This window comes from Dysidea avara, chromosome 3, assembly GCF_963678975.1.
Source record: "Dysidea avara chromosome 3, odDysAvar1.4, whole genome shotgun sequence".
Classification (NCBI taxonomy): Eukaryota; Metazoa; Porifera; class Demospongiae; order Dictyoceratida; family Dysideidae; genus Dysidea; species Dysidea avara.
In genome coordinates this window covers 32,863,552-32,879,317 of record NC_089274.1, presented here as the reverse complement: position 1 = coordinate 32,879,317, position 15,766 = coordinate 32,863,552, and the positions used below count along the sequence as shown (strand labels likewise).

Genomic DNA, 15,766 nt, shown 5'->3' with positions numbered 1-15,766 from the left:
ATGTACCTAAAAGACAATTTTTGGACTACAAAACTAGCTATTCACAAATGTTATGAGGTTGCACCAATGATTAACACACAAGGTATATTATTGAATGGTATTGTCTTCAGCAAATTTTGTGTACCTTCTGGTTTGCAGTTCAAGATAAAGGTGGACATTCAACTAAAATTTCTCAATACAATATGACGTACATAACATGAATGTAAATGCAAGGATGTATACTCCATCGTTGACACTATACTACAATATGTATGTTTACTACATACGTAATGTTCAGTATATTTCATAACAGATTCATTGATAGATGACACATGATGTACACAACAGGGTCAATAAAACAATGGTGGATCACGAGCGTATTCTGGATGTTTGCCAATAATAGGCATCAACCCTACAGAACAATGTACACACATCACATAGACACTGTAAACAGTATACACACCCCTAGTGAACACCTCAACGTATGTGGTCCCACTTATGCTAGTGTATGCATACAGTACGTCCAATAAATCTCTGAACCAGTTGTACATGTTATACCATGCAAATAACGACTCTTGTAAGTACATATACCCAAACATCAATAAACCATCTTGGGTTATTTGTTTGTCTAACAAGCTTATGTCTCTACATACTCCTTGTACTAGTATTAGATTCTAGTGGTATCAATGTAATTTGCAGCTACAGAGTGTATGGAGCTGTTACACACCTGCACATCTTGCCTTCTTGATTGATTTTCCTATTTTCCACTGTGCCAATCTGCATACTCCTAATATGTCCAAAATACAATGCACCAGTATTACTGTATAGTAGGGATCAATGAGGTTTGGACTTTCTTGTCTAAATATCGCCCACAGACCAGCCCTTGGCAGTTAGGCATAACCAAGCCCATTAATGTCCCTCCAACAAGTTTCTGTGAAATTTAAAAAAATTAACTGAATATTCTGCTGACTCTGCCTGACTGATGCCTCCAGCAAAGCAGATGGGTAACTCGACTATGGATAAGGCTCTGGGATTGATTTCTTCACTGTTCAGCATCGCTTCGGCCTGAAACTTGCCTTTTCGCCAACTGCAGCAGCTACTTGTCCTCCAATATGTCCCATTTCTTTCTCCACTATCACATAGGTGTTGATTGGCAGTAATGTGTCATGACTTTAGTACTTTAATTCCTGCGGATTGATTGCACAAGAGCTCTCTTTTACTGTTCTGAAACATAGCATGGAATTCAGTATTTGATAGTTGGGATATGCATTCAATTAATTGCACAATTAGTTTCTATAATGGGCCTGGCACCATTCTTTCCTTTGATGATGGTTGAAATACTTGTATGTTACTACAAAAAAAGTAAACAAAAAATTAGAAATCTTAAGGAATAAAAGCAATGAAACAATGGACCTACAGCTACCTGAGCTACATATACTGGTTGACATTTAATCCCTACGGCTATATTATTGACAGACTGAAATACTGTATAGCAGAAAATGTTGGCAAACTCGTCAAATTAGAATATATCCACCAAACTTTTCTCAACCAAAAATTCCAGTTTGTAAAGAGGAAGCATACGGCACTTGATACTGTACCTGTGCACATTGCAAAGGTGGCATTACTTCAGTACTTCAAACTTACGAAGAAAAGTCAACACTTACCCAATCACAATGGTCTGAAACTCTTATGGCCCCTTCTGCTGTAAATGCATGTGTAAGCAAACCAATGAATGATAGATGCTAGTAGGTTAAAATCCGTCCCTCCTGAAAGAGGCTGTTGAGTGATTGGAGTTCAAATCCTGAGCTAGGAGGGATTCTTTCCTTTTCTTTGTCTCATTTTCTGTTTCATCTTATTGCTACTGTACGTAGGTTAAGTAACGTGTTTAAATCTCCAGTTTCTGCTTGTTAGGTTAAGTAATCCAAAGGCTACAGCACTGTTGCTGTCAGACCTTCAGTGCTGGTCATTGCACAGCTCTAATAACAATAAGTAATGGAGAGTGCAGTCTGACTGGGGTCATACACAATTCTTTGCAGACATGATACAGGCTTCAAATTGCCAAACTTTAGTCACACAAAACTTTCGTCATTATATATGGTATTTTAAGGTGTAACTTACTAGTTAGTGTTCTGGGTAATATGTTTCCTGTCACTGGTGAGGTGAACTGGGACAAAAATCTGGCATTCTGTGATGGAGGATAAGATCAATAATAGCACTGGGTGAAGTACTCCACTATACATATAATCAACAAACATGGCTTCTTGTGTTGTACAAAAAGTATCATGTGGACCATCTTCAGGTCACATAATTTTGTGATGCATAATGTATGTAGAAACATAATACACTTGTCTTAAAAGAACATCAGTGTTGTATCATAATGTGTATGATACAGTATTTAACCAAACTAACTCCTAGGGACCTATGTTCACATTACTGTAACATATGTAACTTTGTGGTATAGATTAAATGCTCAACTACTCTAATAGAACAATCCCTCAAAAATTTGGTAGTTTGCACATAGCCCATACCTTATAGTCAATTTCAACTCGGTTTGTGCACAAACAATTATTATTATCACAATCATTTACTCCTGGTAGCAGTGGTCCAACTTTTGGCATAGGTACAATCTGTAATAAACCACATCATATAAGTAGTGGTATTATTCACTTCATGCCTTTGATCATATGAAGATACACACTATGGCTGCTCATTCTAATACACTAATGGGTCTAGTGAAGTGTGCAAAATTACTGGTATGCTAATCACATGATGGTACCGTATAGCCTAAATATTTCAAGGGGCAAATTCTTCAAGGTTGAGAAATGTTGCTAACAATATTTTTTTTTTGCATATTTGTAGACTATATGGAGGTCTAAATGTTTCAAGGATAAAATTTTTGCTGATAACTGTGAAATCAGTGAAAATTTCCCCCCTCAAAATATTTAGGTTATACGGTACAAGAGTTACATGTCAGCCATAATTACATTAGAGTAACAATGATTTCCCACAGCATAAACAATTTAATGACATGTGATTGTAGCAGCAGAGATGATGGCAGTAAGACTTTGCATACCAGTTACAGTAAAGCTATTTCTTAATACTCTAATAAAACACACACAAATACCATAAGCAGTTTGGGGCTGACAATTATATAGTTATACACTCTTAATGCAATACAGGTACAGTACAAGTAAAATTTAGGAATTTTAAGTTCAATTGGGGATCAATGAACAAGGGAAGTCACCTACACCTGAAGTATACTAGTAGACATTTAATCCCTACTTCAGACTACAGGAATTAATTAACGTCTACACGTATATACATATTAAAATGTCTATACATGCATATATAATATATAACAATTTCTAGTTGAACTTCTGTTACTAGAAATTCAGCAGCTTGGGTTATTGAACCACAAAGTAGGAAACAATTATCCTCCAACAATCAGCTATGCATACTTAACAGTGTGGAGTTGCAGCCAGTACAGTATGCTTGGTAATGTTCAGACAGAACTATGTAGTCTGATAATTGATAGTATCCTTGAAAATCTTCCCCTTCATTGATGCATGTAAGAGATGACATGTCTGTGACACCACACTAAATCAACTCCTTAACACAACTCTTACTATCAAGCTTGTCCACACATATTAACACAGACGAGATGGATACCATTGCACTATGCCATTAGGTCTTGCATTCATGGTGAACATGTTCACATGATTTAAAGCCAGCAATGGAGACAATCTCTAGTTCCTCACAATCCCATTATCTCGCATAAAAGCACAAAATAGGATACAGGTATGCAACTTACAGCACGTGAAGTGGATTTAAACATATATCCAGTACGATGACCTGCAGGTTGTATTACACATAAACACTGCACACACATCACACAATATCCTTACAATGGCTCCATGGTAATCGTTGTGTAAGCCTGTGCAGTGACAACGCCGACATTTTCCTAATTATTTCGAGCAGAACACGATTATTAATTTTAATGCACGCTTATAATGCTTTCCACCGATTTTCGTTGATTCCGAGTTTGGTTTATCATCAACAGCGCCTTATGGCAGGTATGCGGCTAAGGAAACGCGGAGGGAGTGATAGCAAACAAGGCAGAAAGCTTGTAAAGGTAGAGTATGAAGAAGATAAAATAGCTGTACCAGATGAAGTCGCAGATGTGCCCACTTGGGAGCCGAAGAACTGGCGGGACCAGTTTGATAACATCAGGAAGATGAGGGAGAAGGCTGATGCTCCGGTGGATAATGTTGGAGCTGCAAAACTGGCAGACACGACCGTGTTACCTGAGGTATTATGGTATTATATAGTATACAGTTTTTGCAACATGTGTACTACCTGTTTGACCATGTATACGGAATTCAAGTCACACCACTTCAAAAAAAATTTTTAATCATATCATGTGTATCTTAAATTAAAAATGATATAGAGCTAAGGCTCCTATTCGGTGATTATTAGTTTCTCATCCAGCCTTTCTAATTATTATGATGCGGGCGGGAGGGTATTACCATTATGCCATTATTTTATAATATTAACACACTGATGTACAGACCTTGTCCAAATTGACTTTCTTTCTTACTACAAACATTTCCTTCACCTACTTTTCGTGATCGCCAACTGTTTTTCGACAGTCAACTGAAAGCCTGCTTTGATGAAGTCGATAGAGCACGATTGTAACTGGCACTGCAGCAATTTTTTAAGGAAAACAACAGTTCTCCTGGCGATATATAGCGCAGTGTAGCGTTCATCAACAAAAAATTATAACAGTTTGGTATCACGCGTTCTTCTGAGCATGCGCAGAGTAAATAATGGCTTACCATGCGGTAGCTTAAGAAGGATGCGGGCGGTGGATGAGAAACTAATGATCACCAAATAGGGGCCTAACATTAGTCTCATGTGGCCAGACCTCTTTTTCTCAGCACGGTGCTTATTGACTATAATTATAAGCGCCTGTTCGAAAAGGGTCTGGTCCAGAATCATTATGTCCAGTGGCGTAGCCAGGCCTCCACGAATGGGTGGGCACACTCACCCACACATTTCACCCCCATGCAACTAATTAGCATAGAATTCGAGTCCATACTTAGTGGACTCTACATACATTTGGTTTAAAAACTGTTTCAAAAGTGCATAAATGTATCTAGCTAGCTAATAATACGCTACGCTGCTGTTCCTGCAGCTTATTTCACTAGTCTAATGCTATTGCATGAATGATATAGAAGCTGGAAATTGAAACTAACTTATAACACCTCCTTGTCTGGTCTCCTTTAACTCATCTGTACTTGTACACAACTCTTTATACTCCAGCCTGGCTCTTGAGATAATCGTATGGCTTAATTCAGCCACCAATTGCAATTATTCTCCTCCAGCCGACTTTAGCTACACCATTTTTGTCTATCACTTTAGGTCACTTCACCACGCCAACAAAAGAACATCTGTGCTTTTGCTCACAATTCAATATTCCAGATGTGAAAAATAGACTGGATTCCTCCTTCCTCGTGTTCCTCTCTTCCCCGCCTAAATTTTGGATCACGTGAGGATGTGCATTAAATAGAAAACACTGAAACTACACGAATCGCGTGATGTAATTATTGAACTTATTTTAATATCAACTGCTGATTTACAACGAAAATGTCGTGCTACCAAGGTATGCACCATTTGTCTCTTGTTGGTAATAACAAAATCCAGCGGGCGCCGCTCTCGTAAGGAAATTTGGGTGGGCACGTGCCCACCCAGGCCCACCCTTAGCTACGCCACTGATTATGTCAACTCTTTTTCACACCCTGAGCCTTAGAGCTAGGGGTGTTTAATCAACTTTCGTTTTAAAATGTATACTTCATTTAATTTCAAGCCACGTACACACTGGAAATGTCATGGGCAGTGATGGGAGACAGTGAAGCTATTTTTCTAAGGCTGAAAAGGACACGGATTGATTTCTTACTCAGTTCACCCTTAGCCTTTATGTTTTCACAAGGAATTGATCCATGTTCTTTTCAACTGTAGTTTTACATCAACCGTGTCCTTTTACATGAAGTTTTACATCAAAACACAAAATAAGTGATTATGTATGAGCTGATAGTTTATACTATACACTGAGTCTATCAAATTGTCAAACCAGGACCAGAATTGCATCTCTTGTATGCATGCACAACTCAGTGGTGCATCTAGCTGGTTTGGAGTTACTCAGTTTCATATCATATGTTAGATTGTGGCCAAGTAAGCACTGTTGACGATTTAAAATTTTTAGCTGCCCTATGCTTTATTTCATCAACTTGCATGCAATGCTACCATAGCACACCAGTTTTGCTTAAGGACCAAAATACTCTAATAGAGCAGTCAATGCTAGTAATTAAATCAGAAGTACTTTGAAGTTCAACTTCATTATCTCACTAGTTTGCTTGGTTACCTAACACAGCTAGACATCCTTGTAGCACAAGGTGTTATATACTTGAAGCATATAGCTATCATAGCTGAGGGGTCATCATTCTTCTGCATGTTGTCCTATATCTGTCAGTATTGATCTGGCCTATTCTGATGGTAGGCTTATAGCTTTGTTCTTAATAGTCGTTGGTGTTATCCAGCTGTCCAGCACTTGACAGCCAATACTGGGGTGGTGGCAAGGTTATTCCATCTAGCCCGGGAAAATAAATTTAAAAAAGCATATAGCTATATTGCCTTCAGCTAAAAGTACGTACATGTATCTGACTACTTTAGTACCATGATGCAAATATTAGTGTTGGGCGATATACTGGTATCGTTAGTAATCTGTGATATTTAAGTCATACTGGTTATGGGATAAGTAGAATGGAAATGGGATAGAAACGGAAAGTGGAAACCAGAACAGCCAATGGAAAATGCCTGATAAAGGTCATTATGCCAATATAAAGTTTGGATTTTACAGCTCTTTGCAGCATTGTTGGATTCTTCCACTAAAACAATCTAATAGACCAGTCACCTCCAGTAAATACTCTAATAGAGCAGTCAAGAAAGTTTTGTTGTTAACTAGCTATCCCGCATTGAAAGACTGTGAACTGATGAAGGTACATACATGGACTAGCTAAGTCACCAATAATGAAAACTATCTACTCCCTAAAAACCAGAAAGATTCAACCACTGTACATGGGTAGGCCTAATAAGCTGCTTACATATAGGAACGGTTAGGTAGAACTAGAATACTTTTAAAACCTCTTCATGTTTAATAGTTGAATCTTTAAATAAAATAGTTTTGGTTCAAGGAGTAGCTAACTTTCAGTGTTGATGAGTTCTATATACCTAACCTATGCATCCATTCACAGGCTTTTAATGCAGGTCCCCGGTGAAACATTATTGACTGCTCTATTAGAGTGTTTTAATCAAGTGATTGCTCTATTAGAGTATTTCAAATGCTTTAGTGGAAGGATCCACCAATGCTACAAAGAAGCATTGTACTGCAAAATCTAACTTGTATATTGGTGTGTTGACTTTTATCAGGAATTTTCAGGTGGTCATTCTTGTTCTCAATTTCTGTTCCCATCCTGTTTCCTAGAATTCTACTTACCTCTGGCAGACTGGCACCATATTGTTTGGGCAGTATGGCCTCCCTGTAGGCATGTTTCATCCCATATTTAGAGGGTAACTTAGTAACCAGACATGTACATGGCAATGTTTGTATGCAGGTTCTGACCCCTGGCACTATAACATTTCACATGAAATACATTTGTTTGCTGCAATTTATCAAGCCAGTCAACAGTTGACAATGTATATTACAAAATGTGCACAGTTGGGGCCTCACATCATTTAAACACATAGGTACCAGTTCATTCACAAAGGATTTAGTTGTTCAGATAAATGAAGTCCATGCATTTGTATGAACACACTCTAATAGAATGTATGCCAGTCTGTTGATGAAACACTCAAATAAAGTAGTCACTTTTGTCTTTAGAGTTGAGTTTAGGTATGTATTTTATTGTTTAATGTGTAGGTTAAAAGATACCAAGTTCTAATCTCTCTGATGTTATCCAGTCAGACTAAGGATGAGATAACATCCAGAGCAATGCAGCAGTTGAAGGAGTCCGGACTGACAGTCAGTCACATTAATACTTTACCAGAAGATGAAGTAGCTCAGTTAATATATCCTGTTGGGTTCTGGAGGGTATGTAAAAATTTTTTGTGTATATGTTGTTTGTGCATGTACAAGTCTTGAATTGTACAGTAGAAGTATGAACTGTATGTACGTCATGTGATCGAATTATATACACAAGCTCTACAATGTAGTACATTTGAGTTAAGCATACAATTGTTTTACGATCAGTCGCTATGTATTACTTGTTATCAAGTTTGCTATATACTTACAGAGAAAAGCTGGCTATATAAAGAGAGTCACTGAAATACTTGTGAAGGAATATGATTCTGACATTCCACAGACATTTGATCAATTAGTAAGTAAGCTGTGTCGATCTGTTGTCATCATACTATAGTCGTCATTAATGATATGTCTACTGTCTATGTCTATGTGTTTCTAACAATGAAGTTAATATGTAATATGAAAGCTCAAAATTTATCATAAGAACTGCTACTAAACTAGTGAACTTCCATATTACAGTTGTATTATCACATCTCATTCTCTTGCTACTGTACATAATGTTCATGTGTTCCAGGTGGCATTACCAGGTGTTGGTCCTAAGATGGCACACTTAGTGATGGACATTGCCTGGGGCAATGTTACCGGTATTGCTGTTGATACACATGTACACAGGATCTCTAACAGATTGGGATGGGTCAAGAAGACCACTAAAGATCCTGAAGACACTAGAAAGGCATTAGAGGATTGGTTGCCTCGGTATGTGTGTTACTGTTAAATGCATAACAAAGGGTCCCTTCATATATGGTAACAATTACTATTGTGTATTAATATGTCCAAGACCTAATGCCACTCAGTTGGTGGTCAGGTCATAAGGTTTGATGATATGAAGGTTTTGGTTGAGAAAATCTGATTACTCTTTGTATTAGGACAATTGCTGTTAGGAAATTTATTCTTTTTGTATAAAATCAATGGTTATGAATTATTCATCATTGTGAACATGCATCACACTTAACATGTATACTTTCTTTGAAGCAGTTCCCTTTCATGTCCATTAATTTCAGTCAAACCAACCTTAAAGGACAAATCAATTAAAAAGTGTAACAGTGAGCTGACCCACAATGCATCGATAATCTCTTTGAATATGATTTAGTTATGCAAGGAGCTAACCTTGTCACTTGTATATTCCAGTACTGCTATTGACAGTCTAGCTAGCCAGTTGCAGTGTCATTATTGTCAATACTAGTTTATCATTACTTTCAATACTAGTTTATCATTACTTTCAATACTAGTTTATCATTACTTTCAATGCAATGACACTTCTAATTTCAGCTTTAAAAATGACGGTATTGACATGTCATTATTATTATTATTATTGCTAATAGATTAGTCCAAGCCACTTGTAACCTGTAACTATTGCCTAATTTATTTGCAACTACAAATTGTGATCAGTAGACTATCCACAAAACTGTTTCTCAACCCACAAGTGGTTTACCTTGTAGATGTGACAAAAATTAATCTTCTGACATGAATAATTCATTGTTTAAAATTTAAAACTCTGTATATTATGTTCATACCAAAGTTGGTAATTAAATCCACCTCGGCATCAACCCCTGAATTATGTAACAGTTACATAAATTTTGTGAATTTTATGAAACATTATAGGTCTTACGTATTGAATAAAACTTGCTATATAAGTACAGTACGCAGCAACTTTACTACAAAAATTATACGTGAAGAAGGAAGTACGGAGCTATGTTTGTACGATGACAGTCACATTATTGTTGTTCCTGATTGATGTGGTGTACCGGCTTCATGGGCTACATTTCACATTACTGTGTGTTTGATTGATCAATTTTCATATCATGCATGACAGTTTAAAATCTAGAGTTGATTTTTCAATGTATGAATTACTATGACCTGCACTCGTATGAGAAAAAAATTATCAATTTACAAACATAGACACTCCAGTGGCAGATCTAGAGGGGGTTTCAACTGAAACCATTGCAACCCCCCTGTATCCGCCATTGCACTCCCATACCTATTGGCACCCCCTAGCTTTATTTGGTAATGATTTATATACCAAATGTAGGTCTGAGTGGAGTGAAGTAAACTGGTTGCTGGTAGGGTTTGGACAGCAGATATGCTTACCTGTTAAGCCACGTTGTAGTGACTGTTTAAACAAGAAGATGTGCCCAGCTGCTAGAAAACTATCTCATCACTAAGTGGTGAGGAAGTAATGGCACAGCTATAACTGTTACACAGTGTTTTGATTCACACGTACAATGACTTTGACTGTATTGTATATCATACGAATACCAATCTATTTTATCAAAATATTTGATGATCATCTGTCTTGGTGGTGATGTTTGTGGTGATGTTTGTGGTGGGTGGGTTGGTTGGATACACAGCAGTTAGACAGTTCACATGATTGTTGATCTAACACTTGATCACGTTTGTAGTCGCACACATGTTGTTATAAAGACATGTGATGTGTAAACTAGGGTGCAGAAAATTGATTCTATTGATTACAGTAACATCTGTCATTTGTTGGCTAGTAAACAATGTATGAAATGAAATATTCTAATAATATAGTATGGTAGTGCTGTTAGAGATCATAAAGGTGTGGGCTTTTCTGGCCAAGACTACTACCCTAAAACCAGCCTCACAATGTCCCATTTATCTTTGTTGGCAGCAAGATGTTGATTGCGGTAGTGCCGCGTGATGGCTTCCCTATAAAGTAACTGATCATTCTACGGACACCATTACATGGACATTATTACATCACCTGGTCCCAGCTACTAACTACAATAAAACTGCACTACTTTGAAGTACTTACATTGCATTAGAATTGTAGGAGCATAGCACAGCTACTGTGGATTTGAAAGTCACACCTTTCAATGTCTTCTGGACCATCAATGGAGCAGTAACACATATACCAGACAGGAAAGAAAATTACTTTGACATCGCAAAGAAACCTAATCAATCCATGCAGCTAGATCATGCTATGTATATTGTTGAGGGTCATACTGCCAAACAAAATCCAATTATTTTTGCACTTGCTTTGTGTGCTACAGTGTGACTTATCCAGCAAGCAGTATTCAACCCCTCCCTCCCCTTTTTTCACAGTCACCAAGGTGCCAATTAGGTAACCCTCAATATACAAACTATACCTAGGCCACCAATGCACAAATTCCAGTGCATTGCATTAGTAAACAGTAAGTTTATAGCATCATGTTTCAAATCAGCTTCAATAACACATTTTATAAGAAGGATTTCAAACAACTTACATACGTAGATAACAGCTCCAAAAGTTTTATTGCAATGAAACTTTGGGCTTATAGTTAGCTAGACTGGTATTATAAGTAGCCAAATCTCTTGCATGATACCAAATTAAGTAAAGCTGACTCTACGAAGAACTGCTTTAACTGCAGTAAAGCTCCTCAGATCTTTATTCAATGAGATAGACTTGTTGATGCCATATTAATGCAGCATACTTGGTTATTCAGCTAGACAATTGGATATCACCTCGCCACCCGCCAATGGGTATGGTGCATGGTAGTAGTGTCAAGATTTAAATGTAGTCTTTCCTTGTTTGACTATACTTTTTTTTGATCCCTAATCAAACTTAAAATTCCTAATTTTTACTTGTACTTGTATTTTTAGAACTGCTAGCTATATGTTCTGCTAGAGTTGATTGCTGATCCACTTTTACAAATGAGTGGCAACGAGGACTTACTAACTTTCATGTATGTGTACACAACAACGTGCACCTCCTTCCCTAGAAATATTGATCACTGAAGTGCTTCTGTTGTATGAACACATACATGGGTTGGTAGCATGTTGCACTATAACTTATTTTGGGCTTATTATATACACTCCACGTATAACATGTTACCGTATAGCCTAAATATTTTGAGGGGAAAATATTTCAAGGTTGCTAAAAATAAAATTTTCATGGATTTGCAAAATGTATTAGACTATAATATTATGGAGGTATAAATATTTCAAGACTAAAGTTTTCGCTAATTACCCCCAAACCCACAAAATCAGTGAAAATTTTCCCCCTCAAAATATTTAGGCTATACGGTATACACTAACACATGTATAAATACTAGTGTATAACATGGTAATATCAAGAGTTAATAATTATTAACTCTTGGTAATATGTAATGGTTCATGTCTTGAGTCATCAAGGTTGACCGATACATTCTGGTGCATATTTCTCAGACATGATAATATATTATTTGATCAGATATTTTCTTACATTGTCATTGATTGTTTACACGGACAAGGCTAAGGGGTGGTAGAAAAGGCCAAAATGTGAAGGGCTAACGTTGGCAATAAATTTACACACAGTGCGTGGAGTAATTTGAAGCATACGGCAGACATTGATATAATTCCAAGAGGTTCCTATATACTGTACTGTATTTATTACAATCTTTACAAATGTAGACCAATAAATTTATATCATTTAATGAGCTACACACTCTAGATACCATGTTACAGTGTAATTCATAATGTGAATTTGTACTGAAATATTGTGTGAAATGTTTTTTTGTGAGGACAAAATCACAAAAGCTTTATTTTGAGTAATAAACAAAAACTCCTGTAAGTTTATTTTGCAAACTGCTTTGAATCACACCGTTCACAAAAGCTTTGCTGAAGTGAACTTATTCCAAATGAATTCAATGACACTAAAACTGACGCAGTTAAGTATGTAGACTCATGGTTGCATCTAACTATGGTTAGATTCACTGGAATGGTACACGTAGTTGGATCTGACTAAGCGTACTGAGTTATAGCTAGTCACTGTTGGAAAAACAGGTTCTCTATCACTACTCCTAACATGAACAGTGATCAAAATTCATAATCTGTTTGCATGCATTGGAAATGGCTTCTACATGTATATCTTATAAACGGCTATTTTACATATCACCATGCACCTGTGGCTTCTGTTATTAAACTTACACTACACTTGTTTAACTTATATCAGATGGCTATTTTCAATACCAGAAAGAAACCCCATTATTAGTAGCACTTGTACTATATTGCAGTTGGCACTATTATCTAACTAATAAGGTAATGGCCTGCACCCAGCAACTATATAATATACACCAATTAACATGCTATGAGATAATAATTTCACCACAGGTAGTCAGTGATCACGCATGAATACATTTTACATTCTCTTCTGTGTGTGTATATTAGGGCTGAGCAATAGTATCGATAGTGCGATATATCGCGATAATAAATCACTATCGTTATCGCGATAGTAGGGATATCACTAGCGTGATAGTTATGATAAGCTCAGATCTGCATTAAAATGGTATTAACAACCCTTCTATACTGTTTTACAGTTGGTATTACCAGCTTTCTTACAAGGGAGTGGCCTGTAAAAGCTATACCAAAAGTCCATATTCATTGGCTGCCCACGCAGTTAATTAACAAATGTCCTGTGCATGCAAAATAACTTTCTATATGACTGCAAATCATAGCTATACAACTAAGACTTTGTTAAGAACAAAGTGTTTCATAAACTATCGGGATAGTATTCACTATCGCGATATTTAATGAGTAACTATCGTGATAGTAAAATTTTTACTATCGCTCAGCACTAGTGTATATTAAATCTCAAGCCCTGCATGTACAGTATAGGCTATCTCTTGGGCTGTGATGTTACACACATGTATAATAGAAAGCAGCCAGTAACTGACCTATTGCATGATTATAATTATGATTACATATACAATGTCAGAACACTATATAGTGCTATAGTAACAAGTTCTTACATCATAACTTTTTCAGAAAGCAGACAATATCGAGAAGTTAAGTAAGTGCCACAAGATAGGATTTCCGTATGCAGACAGATTAACAGTCAACAACATAACTGATTGCCTTGTAAAACCCATCCTGAAACATGGACCAATGAATGCAACATGTGCATGCATGATATGTGTGAGATGTTTTAGCTGCATAGAACACATAATGTATAGACTAACAACATGTATATTCATAAGCACATAATGCATGTTAATTAATATCAAGAGTACATAATATATATATATATATTATGTACTCTTGTTAATATGCACTTGACATATTATAATTATTGTGACATGTTATACTAATCACCAGTGAGATGAATAATAGTGTCAGGTTCATGTTGCACTACTACCTTGATATTTATCTGTCTTCTGGACAAAGCCAAATTCTATAAGACTATATCCAGTGTCAATTACTGACTGTCTGATAGGTGTTGGTTTGATCCCAAGCTCATCAATCATTCTATCGTTAACCAATGTCAGCCTCTTTCCGATGCCTGGGTAAATGAAGCGCATGCTGGTGTTAAACTTAGAAATAATCCAAGCAACGAACTTCGGAATTCTCATGGTGCCTATCTTGTAACCTTGAGGGTCAAACTCATCTTGTATCCATTCAGCAACCGTTCGAAAGTGAACGTTGTTTTCAGCAACAAGGATATAACGCTTTCCAATACACTCAGGTTTTTCCATAGCGATGATATGAGCCCTTGCCACATCCCGAACATCAATCACCATCATGGTAATGTCGACTGCTCCTGGAACATCTCCTGCTAGCATTGCTCTTACAAAATCAACTGAAGCGCCACAAGATCTGACAATTATCGGACCAAAAGTCAATCCAGGATTCATAACAACAAGATCAAACTTCTTCTCTGGTAGTTCATCTACAAATTTCCATGCAGCCTTTTCTGCTAGTACCTTGCTTCTTTCATATGGTGGACATACCTCTGGAATTGAAAAATCTTCCTCTGTGTATATGTGGTTTTCCCTGTCAGGATGACCTGCCAGTCCACAAGATATAGCCATGGTGGAACTAGTTAAAATGACCTTTTTCACAGTGCCACTTCCAGCACAAGCAGAGAGCACATTCAATGTGCCCTGAATTGCAGGACGTGACATCTCATCTGGATCTCTGGGAATGACAGGTGGGACTGGAGCAGCAATGTGAAACACGTACGTGCAACCCTTCACAGCAAGCACCCAGGATTCTTTATCTTCTAGTTCTGCTTCACAAAGTTCTAAAGAATATTTAGCACCAGGAACTAACTCCTTCAGAGCCTTGACTCTTTCTTCGTTCTTCAAACTTCTGATCGTTCCTCGTACTCGGTAATTACCAGAGGACAGAAGCTGCTGAATGACATGGGTGGCTATGTAGCCTGAAGCTCCAGTTACTAACACCAACGGCACGTCTTCTCTGGGTATACCAGCCATCGGTCACTGTACCGCTCGGTGCTTACGCTCTTTAACACAGTTTGACAAAAGTCAAAGAAAACAATGGCTTTTTACTCACACACAACAGAAACCAAGAAACATATATATTCCTGTACACAATCATGCGAGGGGTCGCCAACACCTTGGGACTCCCGAACACTATCTCAGAAATCCAATTAGAAATCCATTAAATATTTAGAAATCTCAAATCCCAATCACGTATTAAATAGGTTACTCTCGTTTTTGTCCGTTCATGAGCTCAATTACGGCCGCCGCTCTATATACACTTGCACATGCTCCGCCACATGGCGAGTCTTCTAAGCCAGGCTGGGCCACGGTATGTAAACAAATGAAGTAGCTATAGTCCAGTCATTTTATGGTTTAACCTTTAACTAATTGCAACACAAATGGTTTCAACAGTTTCTAGCACAGAAAAATGTGCTCTATACCATATCAA

At 37.2% G+C, this 15,766-nt stretch overlaps 3 protein-coding genes across 4 annotated transcripts; 1 reads left to right on the top strand and 2 right to left on the bottom strand.

Moving 5' to 3' along the window:
* Positions 1 to 138: 138 nt before the first annotated feature.
* LOC136250761 (small ribosomal subunit protein bS18m-like) lies at positions 139 to 3,966 on the bottom strand. Its single transcript, XM_066043040.1, has 6 exons — positions 3,885 to 3,966; positions 3,791 to 3,831; positions 2,508 to 2,606; positions 2,098 to 2,164; positions 707 to 766; positions 139 to 391 (listed from the first exon to the last, which is right to left on the bottom strand). The coding sequence occupies exons 1-6, from the start codon at positions 3,934 to 3,936 to the stop codon at positions 330 to 332; spliced, it is 381 nt and encodes a 126-aa protein (XP_065899112.1). The 5' UTR covers positions 3,937 to 3,966; the 3' UTR covers positions 139 to 329.
* LOC136250759 (endonuclease III-like protein 1) lies at positions 3,951 to 10,397 on the top strand. Of its 2 annotated transcripts, XM_066043036.1 has the most exons (6): positions 3,955 to 4,111; positions 4,158 to 4,288; positions 7,955 to 8,125; positions 8,328 to 8,411; positions 8,631 to 8,812; positions 10,146 to 10,396. In XM_066043036.1, exons 2-6 carry the CDS (start codon positions 4,214 to 4,216, stop codon positions 10,276 to 10,278), a joined length of 645 nt encoding a protein of 214 aa, XP_065899108.1. In that variant the 5' UTR covers positions 3,955 to 4,111; positions 4,158 to 4,213; the 3' UTR covers positions 10,279 to 10,396. The 2 variants fall into 2 exon arrangements, with proteins under 2 accessions (XP_065899107.1, XP_065899108.1); XM_066043035.1 differs by having other exon boundaries at positions 3,951 to 4,288; positions 10,146 to 10,397.
* A 3,622-nt stretch (positions 10,398 to 14,019) lies between these two features.
* Positions 14,020 to 15,480, bottom strand: LOC136250754 (uncharacterized). Its single transcript, XM_066043031.1, has one exon. The coding sequence runs from the start codon at positions 15,307 to 15,309 to the stop codon at positions 14,215 to 14,217; it is 1,095 nt and encodes a 364-aa protein (XP_065899103.1). The 5' UTR covers positions 15,310 to 15,480; the 3' UTR covers positions 14,020 to 14,214.
* Between the last annotated feature and the right edge of the window lie 286 nt (positions 15,481 to 15,766).

What these genes read in the sequence shown, in the direction of transcription:
- LOC136250761 (XM_066043040.1), bottom strand. Translation starts at nt 3,936, where the DNA reads ATGTCGGCGTTGTCACTGCACAGGCTTACACAACGATTACCATGGAGC. An exon ending in ATTACCCAGAACACTAACTA is followed by an intron (nt 767 to 2,097) that starts GTAAGTTACACC and finishes TGGACATATTAG; the next exon opens with GAGTATGCAGATTGGCACAG. An exon ending in CAAGAAGGCAAGATGTGCAG is followed by an intron (nt 392 to 706) that starts GTGTGTAACAGC and finishes ATTGTTCTGTAG; the next exon opens with GGTTGATGCCTATTATTGGC.
- LOC136250754 (XM_066043031.1), bottom strand. Translation starts at nt 15,309, where the DNA reads ATGGCTGGTATACCCAGAGAAGACGTGCCGTTGGTGTTAGTAACTGGA.
- LOC136250759 (XM_066043035.1), top strand. Translation starts at nt 3,977, where the DNA reads ATGCACGCTTATAATGCTTTCCACCGATTTTCGTTGATTCCGAGTTTG. An exon ending in ACACGACCGTGTTACCTGAG is followed by an intron (nt 4,289 to 7,954) that starts GTATTATGGTAT and finishes TTTAATGTGTAG; the next exon opens with GTTAAAAGATACCAAGTTCT. An exon ending in TTAGAGGATTGGTTGCCTCG is followed by an intron (nt 8,813 to 10,145) that starts GTATGTGTGTTA and finishes TACCAAATGTAG; the next exon opens with GTCTGAGTGGAGTGAAGTAA.